The sequence below is a fragment of the Episyrphus balteatus genome, chromosome 4 (assembly GCF_945859705.1).
Source record: "Episyrphus balteatus chromosome 4, idEpiBalt1.1, whole genome shotgun sequence".
NCBI lineage: Eukaryota > Metazoa > Arthropoda > Insecta > Diptera > Syrphidae > Episyrphus > Episyrphus balteatus.
The window spans coordinates 54917192-54934861 of NC_079137.1; the positions used below are offsets into that span (position 1 = coordinate 54917192).

General features: G+C 29.9%; 1 protein-coding gene across 1 annotated transcript; it reads right to left on the reverse strand.

The window, feature by feature from the left end:
* Window positions 1-327: 327 nt before the first annotated feature.
* Window positions 328-3957, reverse strand: LOC129919263 (uncharacterized). Its single transcript, XM_056000117.1, has 3 exons — window positions 3574-3957; window positions 2774-3524; window positions 328-503 (listed from the first exon to the last, which is right to left on the reverse strand). Exons 1-3 carry the CDS (start codon window positions 3955-3957, stop codon window positions 328-330), a joined length of 1311 nt encoding a protein of 436 aa, XP_055856092.1.
* Between the last annotated feature and the right edge of the window lie 13713 nt (window positions 3958-17670).

Consider the following 17670-nt stretch of genomic DNA (forward strand, 5'->3'; position numbering starts at 1 on the left):
CAAAATTAAAAATTTATGTAGTGACCTCTTCTCTAAAATGCGTTGCACCTGAGTTTGAAAGTAGGCACATCAGTCTAAGATATTTAAAAGTGTCAATTCGATAAACATGAACCAACATCTTTCATCTAAGAAGGTTACGACCGCATCCAACTGAGGAGCTCACTGTAATATTTGGGCGAAAGGTTTTTTGGAAATGTAGAAATTACGGATTTCACATAAAAAATTATTACGCAAAATATTTAAAATGGCATCACTGTCATATTAGGCGCATTCACAGTGTAAATGCCCAACTCAAAACCACATCGTATAGTATAAAAAGACCTATGATTATTTCCTCCATAGAAAGTCCCCATCATGCAATATGCGGGATATGCGCTGGGCTGCGCTCATGGGAGTAATAAAACGATGCATTGCGTGAGGCGCCCTTTTTTCTCCACTGTACCACCGCACAACACCAACAACGTCATTTGATGTGAATTCCCTGCGATCTTGAGACCATAGTCCTATATGGAATTATATATTTAGTCGTCATCAAAAAAGATTTTGTTAACGAAATCGAAAAAAAAAATAAAAAAAACAAAAAAAAAAGTGGTTCAAGTGATCGTTAGCAAGAAAATAAATTGGACAATCAAATCATTATATTATTTGTATGTGTTCCAACGAAAGCCAAGGTTTTTATTTTTGAGGTCCAAATTAAAGGCGGCATTTCAGCCATTTCGCATGATTTTATTTATATTACCCTACAACATAAGTTTTGTATGGGATTGTGTATCCCTAAAGCAGCGGGTGTGTGTTCTGATATGTTGAGATATGGGAATGTTTTTCAGCAGCCACTGTTTTTCCACGCACTTCGACACCGAAACAACACACAATGGGACTTGGGAACAGAAATCATTAACTTTGTTTGGACAACACACAACAAAGCCAAAGCCAAAGCAAACCATCACACTCTGATAAGCTTTATGTTATTTGAAGGATCTCGTTCAGTTTCTTGAATGAGCGAGGCAATGTCGTTCGTTCCAACATCACAAGAACAAGACATCAGGACAGGACCAAATGAAAACGAACGAAAAATCTCATCATTCTGCCATACTCCATTTATTAATGTACACAATGTTTTTATACTCACTAAAAAACAACAAGACAAAAAGACAACAACAACAGCAACAACAACAGAAGACTAAAGAGAGAGTGAAGATTTAAAAGAACCATCATCAAGGCTCGTTAGATTTAATGAAGGGAAAACAGTATTGATTTTTGCAACCCCTTTTTGGTTCTTTACGGCGAGTATTTTATTACTGGAGATATAGAACAGCCCTCGAGGATGCGATGCTGTGCGCCCTCTTTTCACTGTGACACTGTGTGTGGGTGGTTTAGAATTTATGTTTGTGTGTGTGTAAATATATTTTTTGTGTTTTTTTCTTGATGGTTTGGAGTGTGGCAAACAACTTTAATCTATATTCAAGAGTCTCTCTCCGGTTTGTATAGACTTGGGGTTTATTTTTTAAGGGTATAATCTCACCCTCCCCAAATTCTCATATAAATGAATGAATATACGAATACGAGAGAGCATATGAAATTCGCACAGCGCAATTTTTTTTTTACGAATTTAAACGCATGAACGATAAATGAAATTGGTTTTGAAATTAAAAGGTTGCAACGTACTGTAAGTAAATGAGTTATACTATTTCAAGGGTTTTTGTGTTTGAGACAGAACAAATTATTATCTAAATAACCTTTGATGATGATATTTTTTTTATGGAAAGTTAAATATCAAAAATAACTCGATTTAAAGTTGAATTTGAGTTAAATATTATATCTAAAAGTAAAGTCTGTTCAGTTTCTTGGATTGAGTTTGTTTGACTTGTTTAAAGTTATAATTTTGCAAATAAAACTAGAGAAATTATCGAACCTTTAGACAAACTTATTTGCAATAAGAGATACAATTTTCAACTGAATTAAATTGTGGGATTGAGAAAGTAGTTATTAAAAAGAAATAAATACAAAATAAAATGCACGACTGGGTATCAAGTACCTACTTGCTCTTCGAATTTAAATTGCTATAAAATTTGTAAGACTTTTTCATTAAATTTACTAAATGCATATAAAAATGAAAAAAAAAAAAATTAAGAAAGCATTAGTTCTTAAAATGAAAACAATGTATGCCAGTTTAATTTTTTTAATAAAATGCATTTAGAGAAAAAAACATTTTTCTTAATTGAATTGGTACCTATGGGATTTTTAATTAACACCTAAGACAAAAATTTGAAAAAATTCAATGTCCTGTTTTCAAAATTTTGATTTTCAAAAAAAAAAAAAAATCTGTAAAAAAATCCGAAAATGTAATTTTTGAAATTTTGATTTGATTTAGGTATATTCAAACAATATAAATGCTATTACATAAAAAATTTCGTTAAAATTGAGTTATTTGGGAGATAATCAAAAATAAAAAAAAAAAAAACAATTCTATGGGAGGTACCGTTAACGATTTTTGAAAAAAAAAAACATTTTTCATTAAAAGATAGAACTTGTCTAAAAACTAAAACTTTGATTTTTTAATCAAGATTGTAGAAGCCGTTTTGATAAAATTAAACTTTTCTAAATTGGTATATGAATGAATGAATGTGTTGTGGGGGAAAGTTGCACTGCGACCTTAAAGGTCTATTGTGCCCCCAAATTTGGCTGCAATTAACTACTTACAGTACAGTCTCCAGTTTGATACTTTTTAGGTATTTGATTAACTGGAGTATTTCTATCGACGGTAGATCTTTACTTGTTACCTGGTGCTGGCCCAGGTATCTGTGTCGATTGTGCATTAGTGCTTCACAGTTGCCCAGTATGTGTTCTGGCGTCTCTTCATTATTGTTGCAGAATCTACAGGTGGCACTGTCTGCCAGGCCAATGTTGTTGAGGTGTTTTCTCAGCTTGCAGTGGCCTGTAAGGATCCCTGTTATTATTCTCAGGTTGTTTCTACTCAGGTTAATGCAGGTTTTAAATCTTTTTTGGTTGTAATTCCCAAGTAGTGATTTCGCCTGTCTGAGTTTAGGAGTCTCTTTCCAAATTTTAGTTCGTTTGGCCTCCTCATCGGTTTTTATCATTTGTTTGATCGTGCTGTCTCCAATTCCGCAATATGGTTCTGGGCCCATAAGAGGTGCGGTTGCACCTGCTTTTGCTAAGGAGTCTGCTACTTCGTTCCCTTGTACTCCAACATGTCCGGGAACCCAGTACAGTGTTATTTTATTTGCCTTGCCAAGCTCGTTCAGCTTCTTCACACATTCCCATACGAGTTTGGAGTTGATGGCGTATGAGTTTATAGCTTTAAGTGCGGCCTGGCTATCAGACATGATGGCAATGTTTTGGTTTTTGTATTTTCTTTCGAGATTACGTTCTGCGCATTTATCTATAGCGTTGATTTCCGCTTGAAAAATGCTAGGAAACTGTCCCATTGGAATGGAAATTTTGGTTCTAGGCCCAAATATTCCTGCTCCAGTTCCATCAGCTGTTCTCGATCCATCAGTGTACCACTTGATGGCGTTTGCATTGAAAGTGTAGTTCGTGGATTCACTTACCTACCCACTTTGCCTTGCTACTAAACTGTGTTTGAAAGTTTTTCTCAAAGTTGTATTTCTTGATCATGCAATCTCTTGGGATGTCAAGGAGGTTTTTAACTGTGGTGTTCGATATTGAGTCCCTTTCTTTGAGACCAATACTCTTGCCCGTACCAGTTCCCTCTTTTGCAAATCTCAAGATTGTTCCGTTAGCAGTACTACTTATTACTTCATGGAGTGGTGTTAAGTGGAGGATGACTTCCATTGCTGCTGTAGGGCAAGTTCTCATTGAGCCAGTAATGCATAAGCAGGCCAATCTTTGAACTTTGTTTAATGTCTTTTTAGTTGTAACTAGTTCGGTTCTTTTGTGCCAAACAACCGCACCGTAGGTGATAATGGGTCTCACCATCATGGTATACATCCACCTTAGGATATTTGGTTTGCACCCCCATGATTTATTTGCCAGTCTTCGGCATATCATAAGGGCTTTTGTGGCTTTCCCGACTGTTATTTCTAAGTGTTTATTCCAGAGGAGTTTACTGTCTAGTGTGATACCTAGATATTTTACCTCTCTCTTTAGTTCAATGACCTTACCAGCTAGCTGGATAGGTCTGATATGAGGCAAAAGCCGTTTCCTTGTGAATGGTACAATTGTAGTTTTTGCTGGGTTGATATTTAGCCCCACCGGTATATGACAGGTACTGTTATTTTTGGTCAAAAAAAAATTAATTGCAAAAAACCCCTCTGTACAGGGTCCAAAAACTTCTGTCTTCTGTGTGCATGTCTCTATCTCTAGCTACAGCCTAAACCTCTAAAGCTATTTGCTTCAAACTTGGTAGCAAAGGGTTTTTGGTGCTTACCATATGACCCAAAAAAAAAAGTGATTTTTCTCAAAGACGGCTCTAACGATTTTGATTAAAAAAAAATACATGTAATGTGGCAAAAAAGGTTATACTTTTGATAAAAAAAATTTTTGTTCCACAGTTTTCTCCATGTCTAACTTTCTTCGACTCTTCTGATTTCAATGAAAATTTTTATATAATAAAGGTATTTACTATTTATAATACTTTTCTATATTAAACTTAAGAAAAATTTTCCAATATATAATTTTTAGGTTTTTAAAAATAAATTCAAAATTTTCTTTATTTAAAATCAATTTTATGTGTTGATTAATGTTACATGTTTTAATGGCATACTAAATTTTTTTTTTTTAAAAACTTTGAAAATTGTTAGGTCAAAAAAATCATTTTTAAATGCTCAATAGGTTTAGGGTAGAAAAAAAAATTCGAAGTTTTATTCAAAACCAACCTTACGATGATGGAGAAGATAAAAAAAGTGGTTTTCGTCTTGCCGTCCGTCGCGTGCGTCGGTCTGAGCGTCTGTGCGTCTCTGCGTCCATCCGAGCTATAGGGCCTAAACGAATGGATGGATTTGCTTGATATTTGGTACAGATGAGGTATATCAATTTTCTTGAAAACGGCTCCAACGTTTGCGATGAAATTTATTGTACTTTATGGTCTTATTGATTCTAACAAAACTGCATTTTTAGTTTTTTTTTTCAAAAAATTCGGAAAACGGAAATATGGTGTTGCCGTTTTTTTGCTAAAGTTGACATATTTTTTAGATCCATATATTTTTTCATCATAAGCTGATTTTATTCAAAATATAGACAGGTATTTCTTCTCATTTTGAAGTGTTTAATGTAAAAAAAAATTAAAAAAAAAACTTTTTGAAAATTTTTTTACTTTCGATTTTTTTTAAACCTCCGACTGCGCCACAGTCCATTGCACTTACCATGAAGCACCAACTTACAATATTAGAACCATTATTAAGAAGCAAAATTAACGATTTTACGTAGATATATTGGTATTAAAGAATATAATATTCAATATCAACTTACTTTTCTTAGGTAATACAAAATACATATGTAAATATAGTTCGGGTATAGAGAAGTCAATACAAGCTTTCCTCTTAAGTTTGAAGAGGAATAGGAAATAATGCTGACAACGATTCAACTAAACAAAAATTCAAATATAAAACCAAAATCTTGTCAAGTAGAAAACAAATGCATTTTACTTAATTTTTCTTCATTCTTCTTAATAAAACAGTTGGTTATTTATCTAAAAATCTTAAAATTACATACAATACAGTATTCGAACATTTCTCATCTTGTTTTTCAATATCATATCTGCAAAACCTAATTTACCATTTATATTAAAATTTTTCATTTGAAATTAAATTTGATACTCAATCAAAAATGCATCCAATTCACAATTATATTGATTAAGAATTCCTATCAAATATAAGATTTCGTTTTACATGCAAATGATGATAGCCTGATATCCTCGTGCATCGTCGTAACAAAACTTACGTTTTAATGAAAATGAAAAACAAAACAAATTGATGAAACAATCTGAGCTACACAACAAGAAGAAATTCAAAACCAAATCGAAGCAAAAATCCAAATGAAACACAGGAAATGCAATTTGTCATGGTTAAATAAAATGTCAGTATTTTTAATTTCCTTCCATTGGAGAGATCATATTGCAAAAGTTGATTGGATGAATGAGCATTTTAAATAAGTATAAAAATGCGTATACGAAGACGATGGAAGAGACTCCTTCAGAGGGTAATTCTGTTTCATCAGAAAGCAACTAGTTTCAGTTTTTTTTTTTTTTATTTTTTTGTTTAGTTAGTAAATGAAGTCGGTGTAATTTTTCCGGCGGGCATTTTACAGAAAATTGTCCCCGTTGATGGCGTAATTATTCAAGCATTGAATTTGTTCTATCTAAAAAGGACCTTAACTGCTTTTTTGCATAAACAAGTTATATCAGCGAAATAGGATGCAATTCCAGTTTAATAATACGAAATGAAAGAAAAAGTTACAATATTTTCGATGGAAGATTAATCCCTCCCGATAAATAGCTTGCAACCGATAAATTGGATCATCTGCTTCTTCGTCTTACCACAACGAAATAACCGGACGATTGGAAAAATGATGGCGCGAAGTAATTCTGTATGTACTCGTAGACTTATTTTTTGTTTTTATTTTCAGCTGGAGCGAGTGAAAAATGCGCATATCGTTTAAATGAATCCATGCACTGCCCCTGCCCATCAGGAAGATTTCAGTGGAGATCTGCCACAAAGATAAACTCGTATGCCGCGCGCACAGATCCAAAGGCCCATTATGCAGATCTCTATGCAGCGGCGGCGGCGTACCACGCATCATAATATTCATATGAATATGCTCCCCATAAGTTCGCGGACGCGCAGCAACTCACACCCCGAGGCAACAAAGTGTTTTGGTATCCTTACCGATGGTCTTGTGGTTTTCTGAATTAGAGAGAGGAGGGCAGAATTGTGCGGCAGGACCTTATATATGCAAAGTGTGTCTGTATCTATATGATGAACCATCATCATACGCATATAAGAGAAGCGAGCGCACTACCATTTTTTTGCTGGCGGAAAAAAACACTTGACAGCAGCATGTGTCCGACGGCAGGTTTTAGTTTTCTTTTCTTTTTTTTGTTTCAGTGTTTTTATTCTTGGTCGTATGTTTTCTTATATTAGAAGGTAGTAATTAAAATTTACTTTAGAGCCCCAAAGTCATAAATTATGATATCATAACATATTTATCAAATATTCATAATACACATCTCTTGCATACAGGAGAGATTTTGTGATATACGAGTATTGTAACCAGAACATTTTTTTTTTTTTTGAAATTAGATAGATATCTTTTGTAGACGATGTTTTGTGATTTTTAAAACTTTTGTTTTTTGTAGTAGGAAATTTTGATTGTTAGTTAACGTTGGTCGGTGAAAATATTGATCTAAAAGTTTGTTAATAATAAAGTTAAAAGCTTCTTAAAATTAAATATACCTATTATTTTAAAGTAAGTGATAGAATATTATTGCTTCCTCAATGTCCCCATCCATAACATCATAAGAAAACAGGTTGCGTGCTTTAGATAAAAAAATTATTTAAAAACATTTTGTAGAAAAAGAAGAAAATTTTTTGTAGTCAATTTTTTTTTTTGAAGTGAAAACTTCTTTAGTATCGTAGTGATTTGAAACAAGATGAAACGAAAACGCGACACGACTTCAACTTGTTATAACTTTTTTGTTTTAATAGATAGATGAATGAAATTTGTACTGTAGATAGGCAATTAAATAAATTATATTTGTACAAAATTTCAATTAATTTCATATCCAAAATTCGGAGATAACGGTAAAAAGATGTTCTTTTCCAACACACGTTATATCTTTTGATCTAGTGCACATACGAATTTGATTTAACTTTACTACGCATGCTGATAACACAACCTTTTATTTGATATATCACACATAACGGTACGTGCTCTACAAGTTACACAATCTTAAATTAAAAAAATTGAAAAATACCTCAAAACACCTGTGGAGATCTGTTGGCGATGACCAGCTACCAGTGTAGGAAGTACCGTAATCTCAGTCTGGAAATTCGACATGGTTGACTTTAAAAAATTCTAACTTCTCTTGTAGACATCTTTGAAATAAGATTTATACATCATTATACAAGGTGAAACAATAAGCTTTCACATGGTATAAAATTTTTTATAGGTTGTTAAGGGAAAAAATGCATTTAATAGCGTGAGAAGACAAAAATACGTGTTTTTTTTCGCTTTTTTTAATGGAAATTGATCGAGTTCAAAAAATTTTAGCTCTTTTTGCAGATGTCTCATAGACCTGATCGATATATCGACGGTTAAACTGCAAAACCTCGTTAGTCGTTTTTGACTCTTTGTTTAGAAAATTGTTTATTTAATAACTCAAACCAACTATTTTTTTAGTTCTTTAATTTTTTTAAAATTGTTTAAGAGGTTTTTTTTTCGATTTCTAAACAAAGAGACAAAAATGACTTACGAGGTTTTGCAGTTAAACCGTCGATATATATTTTGAGCTTAGACAATAAGCTTTCAGATGGTATAAAATTAATATAGGTTGTCATATAAAAAACATGGATTTGAAGGTGATAGAATAAAAATAGGTAGATTTTTTCTATTTTTTTGCAAGAAAAATGATTTTTTAAGGTTTCACTTCTGGCACGTGTGAATTGCACACATGATTTTTTTTTATTATTGTGTCATATAAAATAATGAAAAATATACGACTTTTATGGATCCGAACTTATAATATTGTGGTTTATGATAGTCAAAATTGGATCAAATTGAAATTTGATCACACTACTACTACCAGCTTTCAAATACAAAAAGAAGAATCGGTTCATCCAGTCGAAAGTGCTGAACAAAAAATGCAGAAGTCGGTACGAAAGTATTTAAAAAAAAATTGCACGACTGGGGTCGCACGTACTTGCTCTTATGTTAAAGTTACTCTAATGTTAAAGCTTTTCATTGAACAAAATAAGGGAAAATTTAAAATTTGGTGTTTGCACATAATTTCATAAGTGGTGCAAGAAAAAAATAAATAATTAAATACCGCTTTAAATGATCTCTTACAAAAAACTAAGTATGCCATTTTATTACTTGTATAAAAAGATATTTTTAGAAAAAAAAATTCGAAAATCGTTGGAGCCGTTTTTTAAAAAAATAATTTTTTATATATAAAAATTTTTTAACATTTTTCAAAAAAAAAGTTGGTATGCCATTTTGAAGAAATAATTAATTTACACATACAAACAAACATACAAGAGATGTGTTATTGATGTGTTTTCAAAAAATTGATTTTTCAAAAAATTGATTTTTCAAAAAAAAAATTTTGAAATATTTTTTAAAAATCAAAAAATTCGTTTTTTGAAAATTTTCTAAAATTTTAATATTTCCTTTACTTAAACACTTTTTATAAAAATTTTCATTTAAATCGAGTTAATGTTGTACGAGATATTCAGAAACGAAAAAAAAACGTTCTATGACAGGTACCGTTAATAACGCTACAAAAAATATTTTTTTTTTTTCAAAAGTTGGCTCTTATGTGAAGTACTACACACAAAAATTTTATAGTACCTATATCGCAAGTAATTATATTATCTATGCATTAAATGCATTAAACCATATTGAATTCCATATGTGTTGTAAAAATATTATAATGATTTTTTAAACTCAAACATTTTTCATTTAAAAAAAATAATAATAATAATAATTAACTTGTTTTCTTTACACAACATTTTCTCAATGTTTTTATATGAAAATCTACTATAGATTTTATACCACCTTAAAGTTTCTTATTTAATCTCAAAGAATTTACCCCAATCATGGTTATATTATTTTTTTACTACCTACATAAAATTTGTTAATGTTAACGAAGAAAAATAAATAAAAAAAATAAAAAATATTTTTATTTTAAGTGGAGCGATTGAATATAATTAAATTTTAAAGTTAAAGTGACCTCAACACCAAAGCGTTTCGCCCACTTAAAAAAAGAATATCATTCTGAATTTAAACAAATTCCCTTAGAATATTAAAAATCACAGTACCTATATTCAAAATAAGGCGTCTTAGTAAGGGTACGACTGATGAGCCCACTGTCGTACCTGGACAAAACGTTTTGGAGTTGAGGTCACTTGAACTTTAAAATTGAATTAAAATTTTATGTGTTCTAGGTAAAAAGAAATCAAAAGTCAAAATTAAGAACATCTTTTTACCGATCAAAATCTCAAAATTATGACACTTTGTTCAAATATAATTATAGTCCTGCTTATTATCTATCTTCCCATCCATATTAAAAAAAAAGAATATTAATTAAAAATTGTTTTCCCGTTTTCCGGTTAAAAATAACTTAAATAATCAAGTCCACAAGTAGGTACTGTAAGTTCACGAATAATAAGATGCTTTGAAAAATTCTGAAAAATATGAATAGGTACACTCAAAAATACGCAAACAAAAATATGATTTATTTTAATCTTGCGCATTAGAAAAAATTTTATTCAGACGTGTAATGCTTTTTTTTTCGTTAAATTTTCATTGGTATAGCTCAAAATGTCGTACAAATTACGTCTATGCATAATAACCACTTACCTTCTGCTTTTGTTTTAGAAAATCGTTCATAACTGAGTTTTGAAGTTTTTAAGAATTTTTTCAACACATATACCATCCTTTAAACGAATTTATCCGTCCATTAGAAAATAATTTTTGTTCTACCATCTCATTCTACCCCTATTTACCCTATTTAATGATGGAATTTTCAAAAATTCTTTCTTTATCTTCACGTTTAGGATCCTAACCTTTCAAATAAGCTAAAGTAGATTTTCGTATCTCTAATAGTTTAATTTTAATTTTGAATTGCAATATATACCAACAACATGGCGAATTAGCACCATAGATACAAGGCGACATGAAATTATGTTTAAAGTTCTTTACAAACAAAAGAGTTGAGGTAAAAACTTTAAACATAATTTTATTCGATATTTGAATGTTTCTTTCTTCTTTATTATAATTAAGTGTTTAATTTCATAATTAGCTCACTACAAAAACTAATAAAAGGCACTACTTTTCATTTGTATAATCAAATCAAATTCTGCCACTGAAAAGACCAGTATTAAGAATTTGTAATTGAAATTATTGTATTATAAATTTCGACAAGATTTTAATTCATTTTAGTTTTTGTGTAAATTTCATATTGTTTTTATTTTCCAAATAAAACTCTTTTGTTCTTCAAAACATTAACTAGTAATTAAAAGTTAAGACAACAACTGTTATTATAAAGAAAAAGAAAACAAAAAATATGACAAAGAATTTTGTATAAAATTCTGAGAATGCATCTCATGAGTCTGAACTGAAAACTTGGCTGGGACCTATATTTAACGTTATGTGGGTGTGATTTAAAGAAATGGCAACAAACTAAAAAAAAAAAAAAAAAAACAACAAATCGGCATATCTTCAAGAGGTCAGATCAAACCATAAATACATTTATAATTGCCATTTAGAGCCTGATAGCGAAGATAGCGCCGCAGCAGGTAACAACGAACGTTACCGGACGATTCTTCATTTTTTCTGTTTTTTTTTTACTGATATTTCATTCCACTTGCCATTTTTTGGCTTTCGACCTTTTCGGTGATCACTTATTTAATTAGAGTCTACGGTCAAAGTTTCGTTTGCTCTCAGATTTTTCTTCTTGGTTTTTTGTTTTGGTCATCTTTTCGTCTTGGTTTTTTGGTTTTTATAAAATGATTATAAGGTTTGTTCGAGGTTTGAAGGCGGACAATTCTTTGTAAAATATACGATCTTTTCGACTGGACTTTTTTTTTTTTTCTTATAAAACTTTAAAAATGACACGAAATATTCTTGTATTCCAACATCGTCACTAATTAAATATTAAAAACAAGGAAAAGCGAAAAAAAAGTAATAACAATTCCACTTCAAAAAAAAAACTGTGTTAAGTACCGTCAAGGTCTCGCGCTAAGCAAAGTAGCACGTACTTGACAAAACAAATTCATCCGCAATTCGTTGATTGCTATAACATGCGCTTGATGGTAGGTAGAAACGAAGCAGAAGGTAACTCTTGTAGCTTGTTGTGATTATGTTATGATTCCTCGTTGTCTCTTCTTGGTTATATATTTCTTGGCTGCAATCTCTTGCGGGCATCCTTTAAAGAGAGTGCTAATTGCAAAACTGGATTTAATAAGACTACATTTTATAATTTTTAATTAGAAGGCGCATAAACATTGTCAAGTGGATAAATGCAATATAAATACTATAATCTTAGTTGGGTTTCATGTTTCCAACGCAAGAAAAACTTTTAAAAAAAATAAGAAACAACACTTTAAGTGAAACTAATCTTAAGCACGCATTCGGGCTTGGGCTCTCTGAATCTTACTAAGCAAAAATCTTGAGTATGATGAAGTATTTTTTTCTAATTAAACGTAAATGAATAATACGGATAAAATATAGTGGTTATATGGTTAGTTCTTATAATTGCAGATAATATTTTTTTTTTAATTTGAGAATGAAAGTGTTGACTAATTGATAATTTTGTCGGGTGAATAATGACTACTCAGAAATTGATCTTGAATATGAATCTAGGATAATTATTTAAAAACTGTTTGAAATATACAAGAGGGTACTTAGTGGATCTAAGACTAAATTTTCTACATTCTAAATTTTGACAATTAGGCAAACTACATAGATAAGATTTTTAGTCCAGTGTAAAATTTTGATCCGAGAGCAATATTAAACAGAATTTTTATAAGCAGAAATTGTTCGCAAAAATGCAACAGTCATATATCTCTATCAAATTCTATTTACATAATTGTCACCATTTTGGTTTTGCTACATCTTGAAATCCCCTTATAAAGACCTTTTATCAATATCAAAACAAATTGATTTCTGTGCGGAGTATTATTTAAATTCTTTTTTATTTATTGGCAATTTTCAGTGCAGCTCACAAATCTGTTTTGATAAACCTCTTAAAATAATGGTGATACATTTGATATCAACATATCATGTACCCTGAGAGCAAGAAATATCATAAATTCCACAAGAAAGATAAAAAGATGCTCTGAAAAAAAAAATTTTTACAGAACATTTTAATCGTTAATAATGTTTACAAAATGATCACAAATAACAAATTTTATAAGAGAATGAATATAATGTATTTATTTTAAACTTGTCCGGTATTGGATTTAGTTAAATACATCGTCGCGTCGGCGGAAAACAAAATTGCTCTAACTCCATAGGATTTGACATATAAAAAAAATGGTTTCTACCGAAAGACGACGATATGCATCTTTTAAAAAAAATATCCTTAGATAAGTCATACAACTTTTTATAATCGACCGACTATGAATTGATTTGGTGCTTCGCGGATTTTGGAAGTGAAATTTTTTTATTTGATAATTTTCGGTTCACCGAAAGTTTCAGAGGTTTGAAAAGATGACTTTTTTGTTTCTTGTAAGTCATGGATACAAATCTCACTTGAGATCATTTTGCAAGAAAAAAAACATTCCTATATCTTAATGCATGCATTTTAATCATTGTTCAATGTTGATATTTTGAAAATCTTATTGCGGATAGCCTTGTAAAAAAACACGCTTTTTTTAGTTAATATAGTAGTTTAAAAACTTATTTTTTGAAAGGAAGTCAATTCTGACCACTAAATACACCAAATTTAATTGATATCGTTAGAGTCGTTTAAAAAAAAAATGTAATACCCATACATTAAACACTTTCTTTGCTTTCTGTTACAAATAAAAAAAAATCCATTAAATTCAAATATTTATTGTTTTGTAACTAAAAAATATTTGCATTAAAAAATAAAATGCACGACTGGGGTCGCACGTACTTGCTCTTGCAGTTTAAAACACTATTATGTTAGTTTACTTGTAGATATTAAGAGCTGCCTCTATATAATTTTAAAGAAATTTTGTTTTTGTTGGGAAAGAGCCTACATTTAAGGCAAAATTTTGTTAAATGAAAAAAAAATATTTTTTTATTTGACTTTTTTTGAAAAAAAAAAAATAATGCAGTTTTATTGCAATAGCTTTGAATATTACGTTTGCAGGATTTAATCAAAATCATTAGAGTCGTTTTCGAGTTATTTGGTTTGAATTGAAAAATTTGTATTGAATCTTTTTTTTCAATGCAGAATTTTTTTTTGTTTGAAATAATTTTTTCGTAAGCAAAATAGTTTTATTTGCTTTACAAATTTTATTTTAAATTTTTTTTAAATGCATAAATATTTTCTTTTTAATTTCAAATGCATTTTTGTATTGATATTTTTACAACCCTGGTACGAAGTTTCTAGATAGTTAGTTTAGATAGAATAATTACCTAGTATTATTTCAAAATTTTAATTTTCCATCTCTAGCCTCTAGCCATTAAAATGATTTAAAACAAAATGTAAACCACAAAGATCTCAGCTCGAATTTTTCAAAATTTTGGTTTTTCAAGATGTTCAAGAACTTCTTGGTTTTTACATTTTCGAAATAAAAAAAATTTAATCATAATAAATTTTGCTACCCAGAATCAATGTTTAAGCCAAAAAATCATCGTAGGTAAAATTTGCTATAACATAACAAACAAATTGAATCATTTATTTGCAAAACATGATAAGTCCATGATTTTAAATTTTTCAGGAGAAGAAAAAAACGTTCTATTTTCTTTTGATATGCGTAGAAAAATTTATAAAAAATATATTCTGTAGAACTCTTGCCTAGCTACAAAATACCGTTTCGTTTTTAATTTTTGGAGCGATAGCTCAAAAGATAAAAAATAAAAACGTTTTGGACTTATCATACTTTGAAAATAAACGGATGTGAAATTAGTTTTTAAATGGATATGCAATTTTGCTTTTAGCCCCAGTCTATCAAACAATTGTATTTGAGAATAAAATACAATGTCCGGACTGCTAATTTAACTTTAAAGTAGCTTTAAACTTAAGATTTTCAGCCATTAATCTAATATACCATTTACACAAAAAGAAGCTGTTGTTTATTTTCAAAAGATGATAAGTCCGGGACTTATTCTGTTTTTGATACTAAAAAAATATTTCGCGTAGCTGTAAAATCGGATATAGATGGAGTAGATAGTTGATATTTTAAAGACAGACGTGGTTATCCCTGGAGTACAAATTTAGTCAAAAAAACGAATTTTGAAAAAAAGTGGACTTATCATGTTTTGCAAATAAATGATTCAATTGTTGTAGGTTCAAAAGCTTTTGAAATACATCATTTCGACACTCGGAAATTTGTGAAAGGAGATTTAATTTTATCATATTGAAGGATTCAAACGAAAATGAAAACAGAATTATTTAACGACTACGGCAAACGCGGGTTAAGTGTTTGTCCGGTATTTATGGACATCGGATGGTTCTTGTTATTAAAATTTTTTTTTTTGGAAATAAATAAAAGAGCACTTTAAGTTCCTTATGGGAATCGCAAGACATTTTGCTGGAATAACAATAAATGTTTAATTCCAGCCCAAGATGTTCAAAATCTGCATAATTTAATCTTATTTGCGTGGCTATTCCTTCAAATAAAATTTTTTTGAAGTTCCAGCTCTATGAAGAAAAAGACTATTTTTTTCTTTACTTAAAAAAAAAATTATATAAAGAAAATTAAAAATAAGTATTATGTAGGTACTAAGAAAATTAAAAAATACAAGGTTATTAAATAATAATAATTTTGAACCTACCTAAAAATAAAAAGTTGAAAAGGGCAAAAATATCAAAAAGAGTCGAAATACTACTGCTGATGATGATGCATTCAGCGTCGAAACAATTTTTCTGCTTTATAAAATTTTTTTTTTATTTTAAATAAAAAAAATTGTATGTGACAAAAAATGTGTTCGATTCATTATTTTGTTCAAAATTAATTGTTGCTGATATTTGGTTCTTGGAACAAAGAGCTTAGCTGGAATTGAAAATTTACTGTTCAAGGAGCAATATCCTATGTTATTTTTATAACAAACTTCTGCTCCTTGGAATTAAGTTAGAGCCATAAAACCTAGGAAATATTTTTTTTTTATATATATTCAACTAAAATAAAGTTTATATCCCATTTTTTAATTATTCAAAAAAAAAAATCAATTTCTCGTTTCAGAAAAAAATAATTTTTCAAAAAAAAAATTTTTATCCAAAAATCATGTATTTAAGAATTTTGTTCTGTACGTACTATATTGAATTTGACTTATTAAATTGGACTAGTCATTTGTAGGAAGTAAAAAATAAACAAAAATAAGGTTCTTATAATAATGATAAATAAAAAACTTTTTTTATCAAAAGAAAAACCTTTTATAAAAGAAATCCACAAGATTTTTTTACAAACATTAAGGGCGAAATTCATAGTCGTTACTCAAGTTGAGATTTTTCTCAACTTGAGCATTGACTTGAGAAAATATTTTTCTCAATCAAACTCACAATGAAATTTGACTGATTTGATTAAACTGTCATCTAAAATAAATATTTTTTAATTATTCTCTATCATTTTTTTCCTTTAATGTTAAATATCGTTAAATCGCGTCAAACACAAAATCAAATCGATACCGAATTATTAAAAAAATACATTTTTAGATGAAAGTTTAAGTAAATTAGTCAAATTTCTTTGTAAGTTTGATGGAGAAAAATATTTTCTTAAGTCAATGCTCAAGTTGAGAAAAATCTTAACTCGAGTAACGACTATGAATTCCGCTCTAAGTTCTAATAAAACTAAAACGAATTATAGAATAAAATATTTGAATAGATTTATATAAAACTTCTTAAAAAACTTAAAAAATAGGTATTCTTTTGTTAACGATAAACTATAATTGCAATTAAAAAACAAGAACTCATCGAAATAGATTGATGATTTTACGGAACATGTTCTATGCTGAATAACTTGTCTTGTAAAAATGTTTTATTTCTTGTACATACTCATCTTACACCATGACTTGTATGATCTCATAGAACATCTAAAACGCTCAATAATAAAGTGTTTATGAACTTTTATGCAATAAAACCACACACATTTAATTGGTTTCTAGAAGGCACACGTACATGACCCAACGGCCATCATCCAATTAGTGCTCGAGAACGACATCTTGAATATGAACTAAAAAAAAAAAAAACTACAACAACAAAATTAAGAAAACTAAACGAAAAAAATCTTCCGCAATTTATTACAAAAAATAAACAAAAAAAATAAAAGAATTCAGTGCAATGTTGCGTTTTCTCCTATGACAGCACGCAACATCTTCCAATCTTCCTCGAGGCTCGAGGCTGACATCGCCCAACGAAGTGCAAGTGCACAATGCTCCATGGAAGTATCCATGCCCTCGTAGTATATGCAATTTTCGTCATCGTCCGCACTTCTTCCTCTTTTTGTTGTTGTTGTTATTTTGTTCCTTACCAAATCTGATGTATATTTTCGTTTTTTCTTCAATCTTGAGTCTTAGGTTGAAATAAAGGTAAAAAAAAAGCCAAGAACATCTTGACCAATGGTAGAGGGTTTGAGTTTGATAGAAACCCACCAAACCATCCGCCATACGAGAAGATCAAGAGTTAGCCAACCCGACTGCTGTTGTAAGATGTTTCTTCTTGTCTGCGGTGCTGCTGTTGTTGCCAGCATCCGCCTGTGGTATCGTTCAATTTCAATTGCAGCCGTATCCGTTTTCTGTTTTTACAACAAAAACAACAAAAAAAAACAACAACAATTACCC

Excerpts from the sequence above, each read along its gene's own strand:
- LOC129919263 (XM_056000117.1), bottom strand. The coding sequence starts at position 3,957 with ATGGTGAGACCCATTATCACCTACGGTGCGGTTGTTTGGCACAAAAGA. Across the intron at positions 3,525-3,573 it reads TTAGTAGCAAGGCAAAGTGG|TGGTACACTGATGGATCGAG; the intron begins GTAGGTAAGTGA and ends AACGCCATCAAG. Across the intron at positions 504-2,773 it reads GGGCCAGCACCAGGTAACAA|GACTATGGTCTCAAGATCGC; the intron begins GTAAAGATCTAC and ends AATTCCATATAG.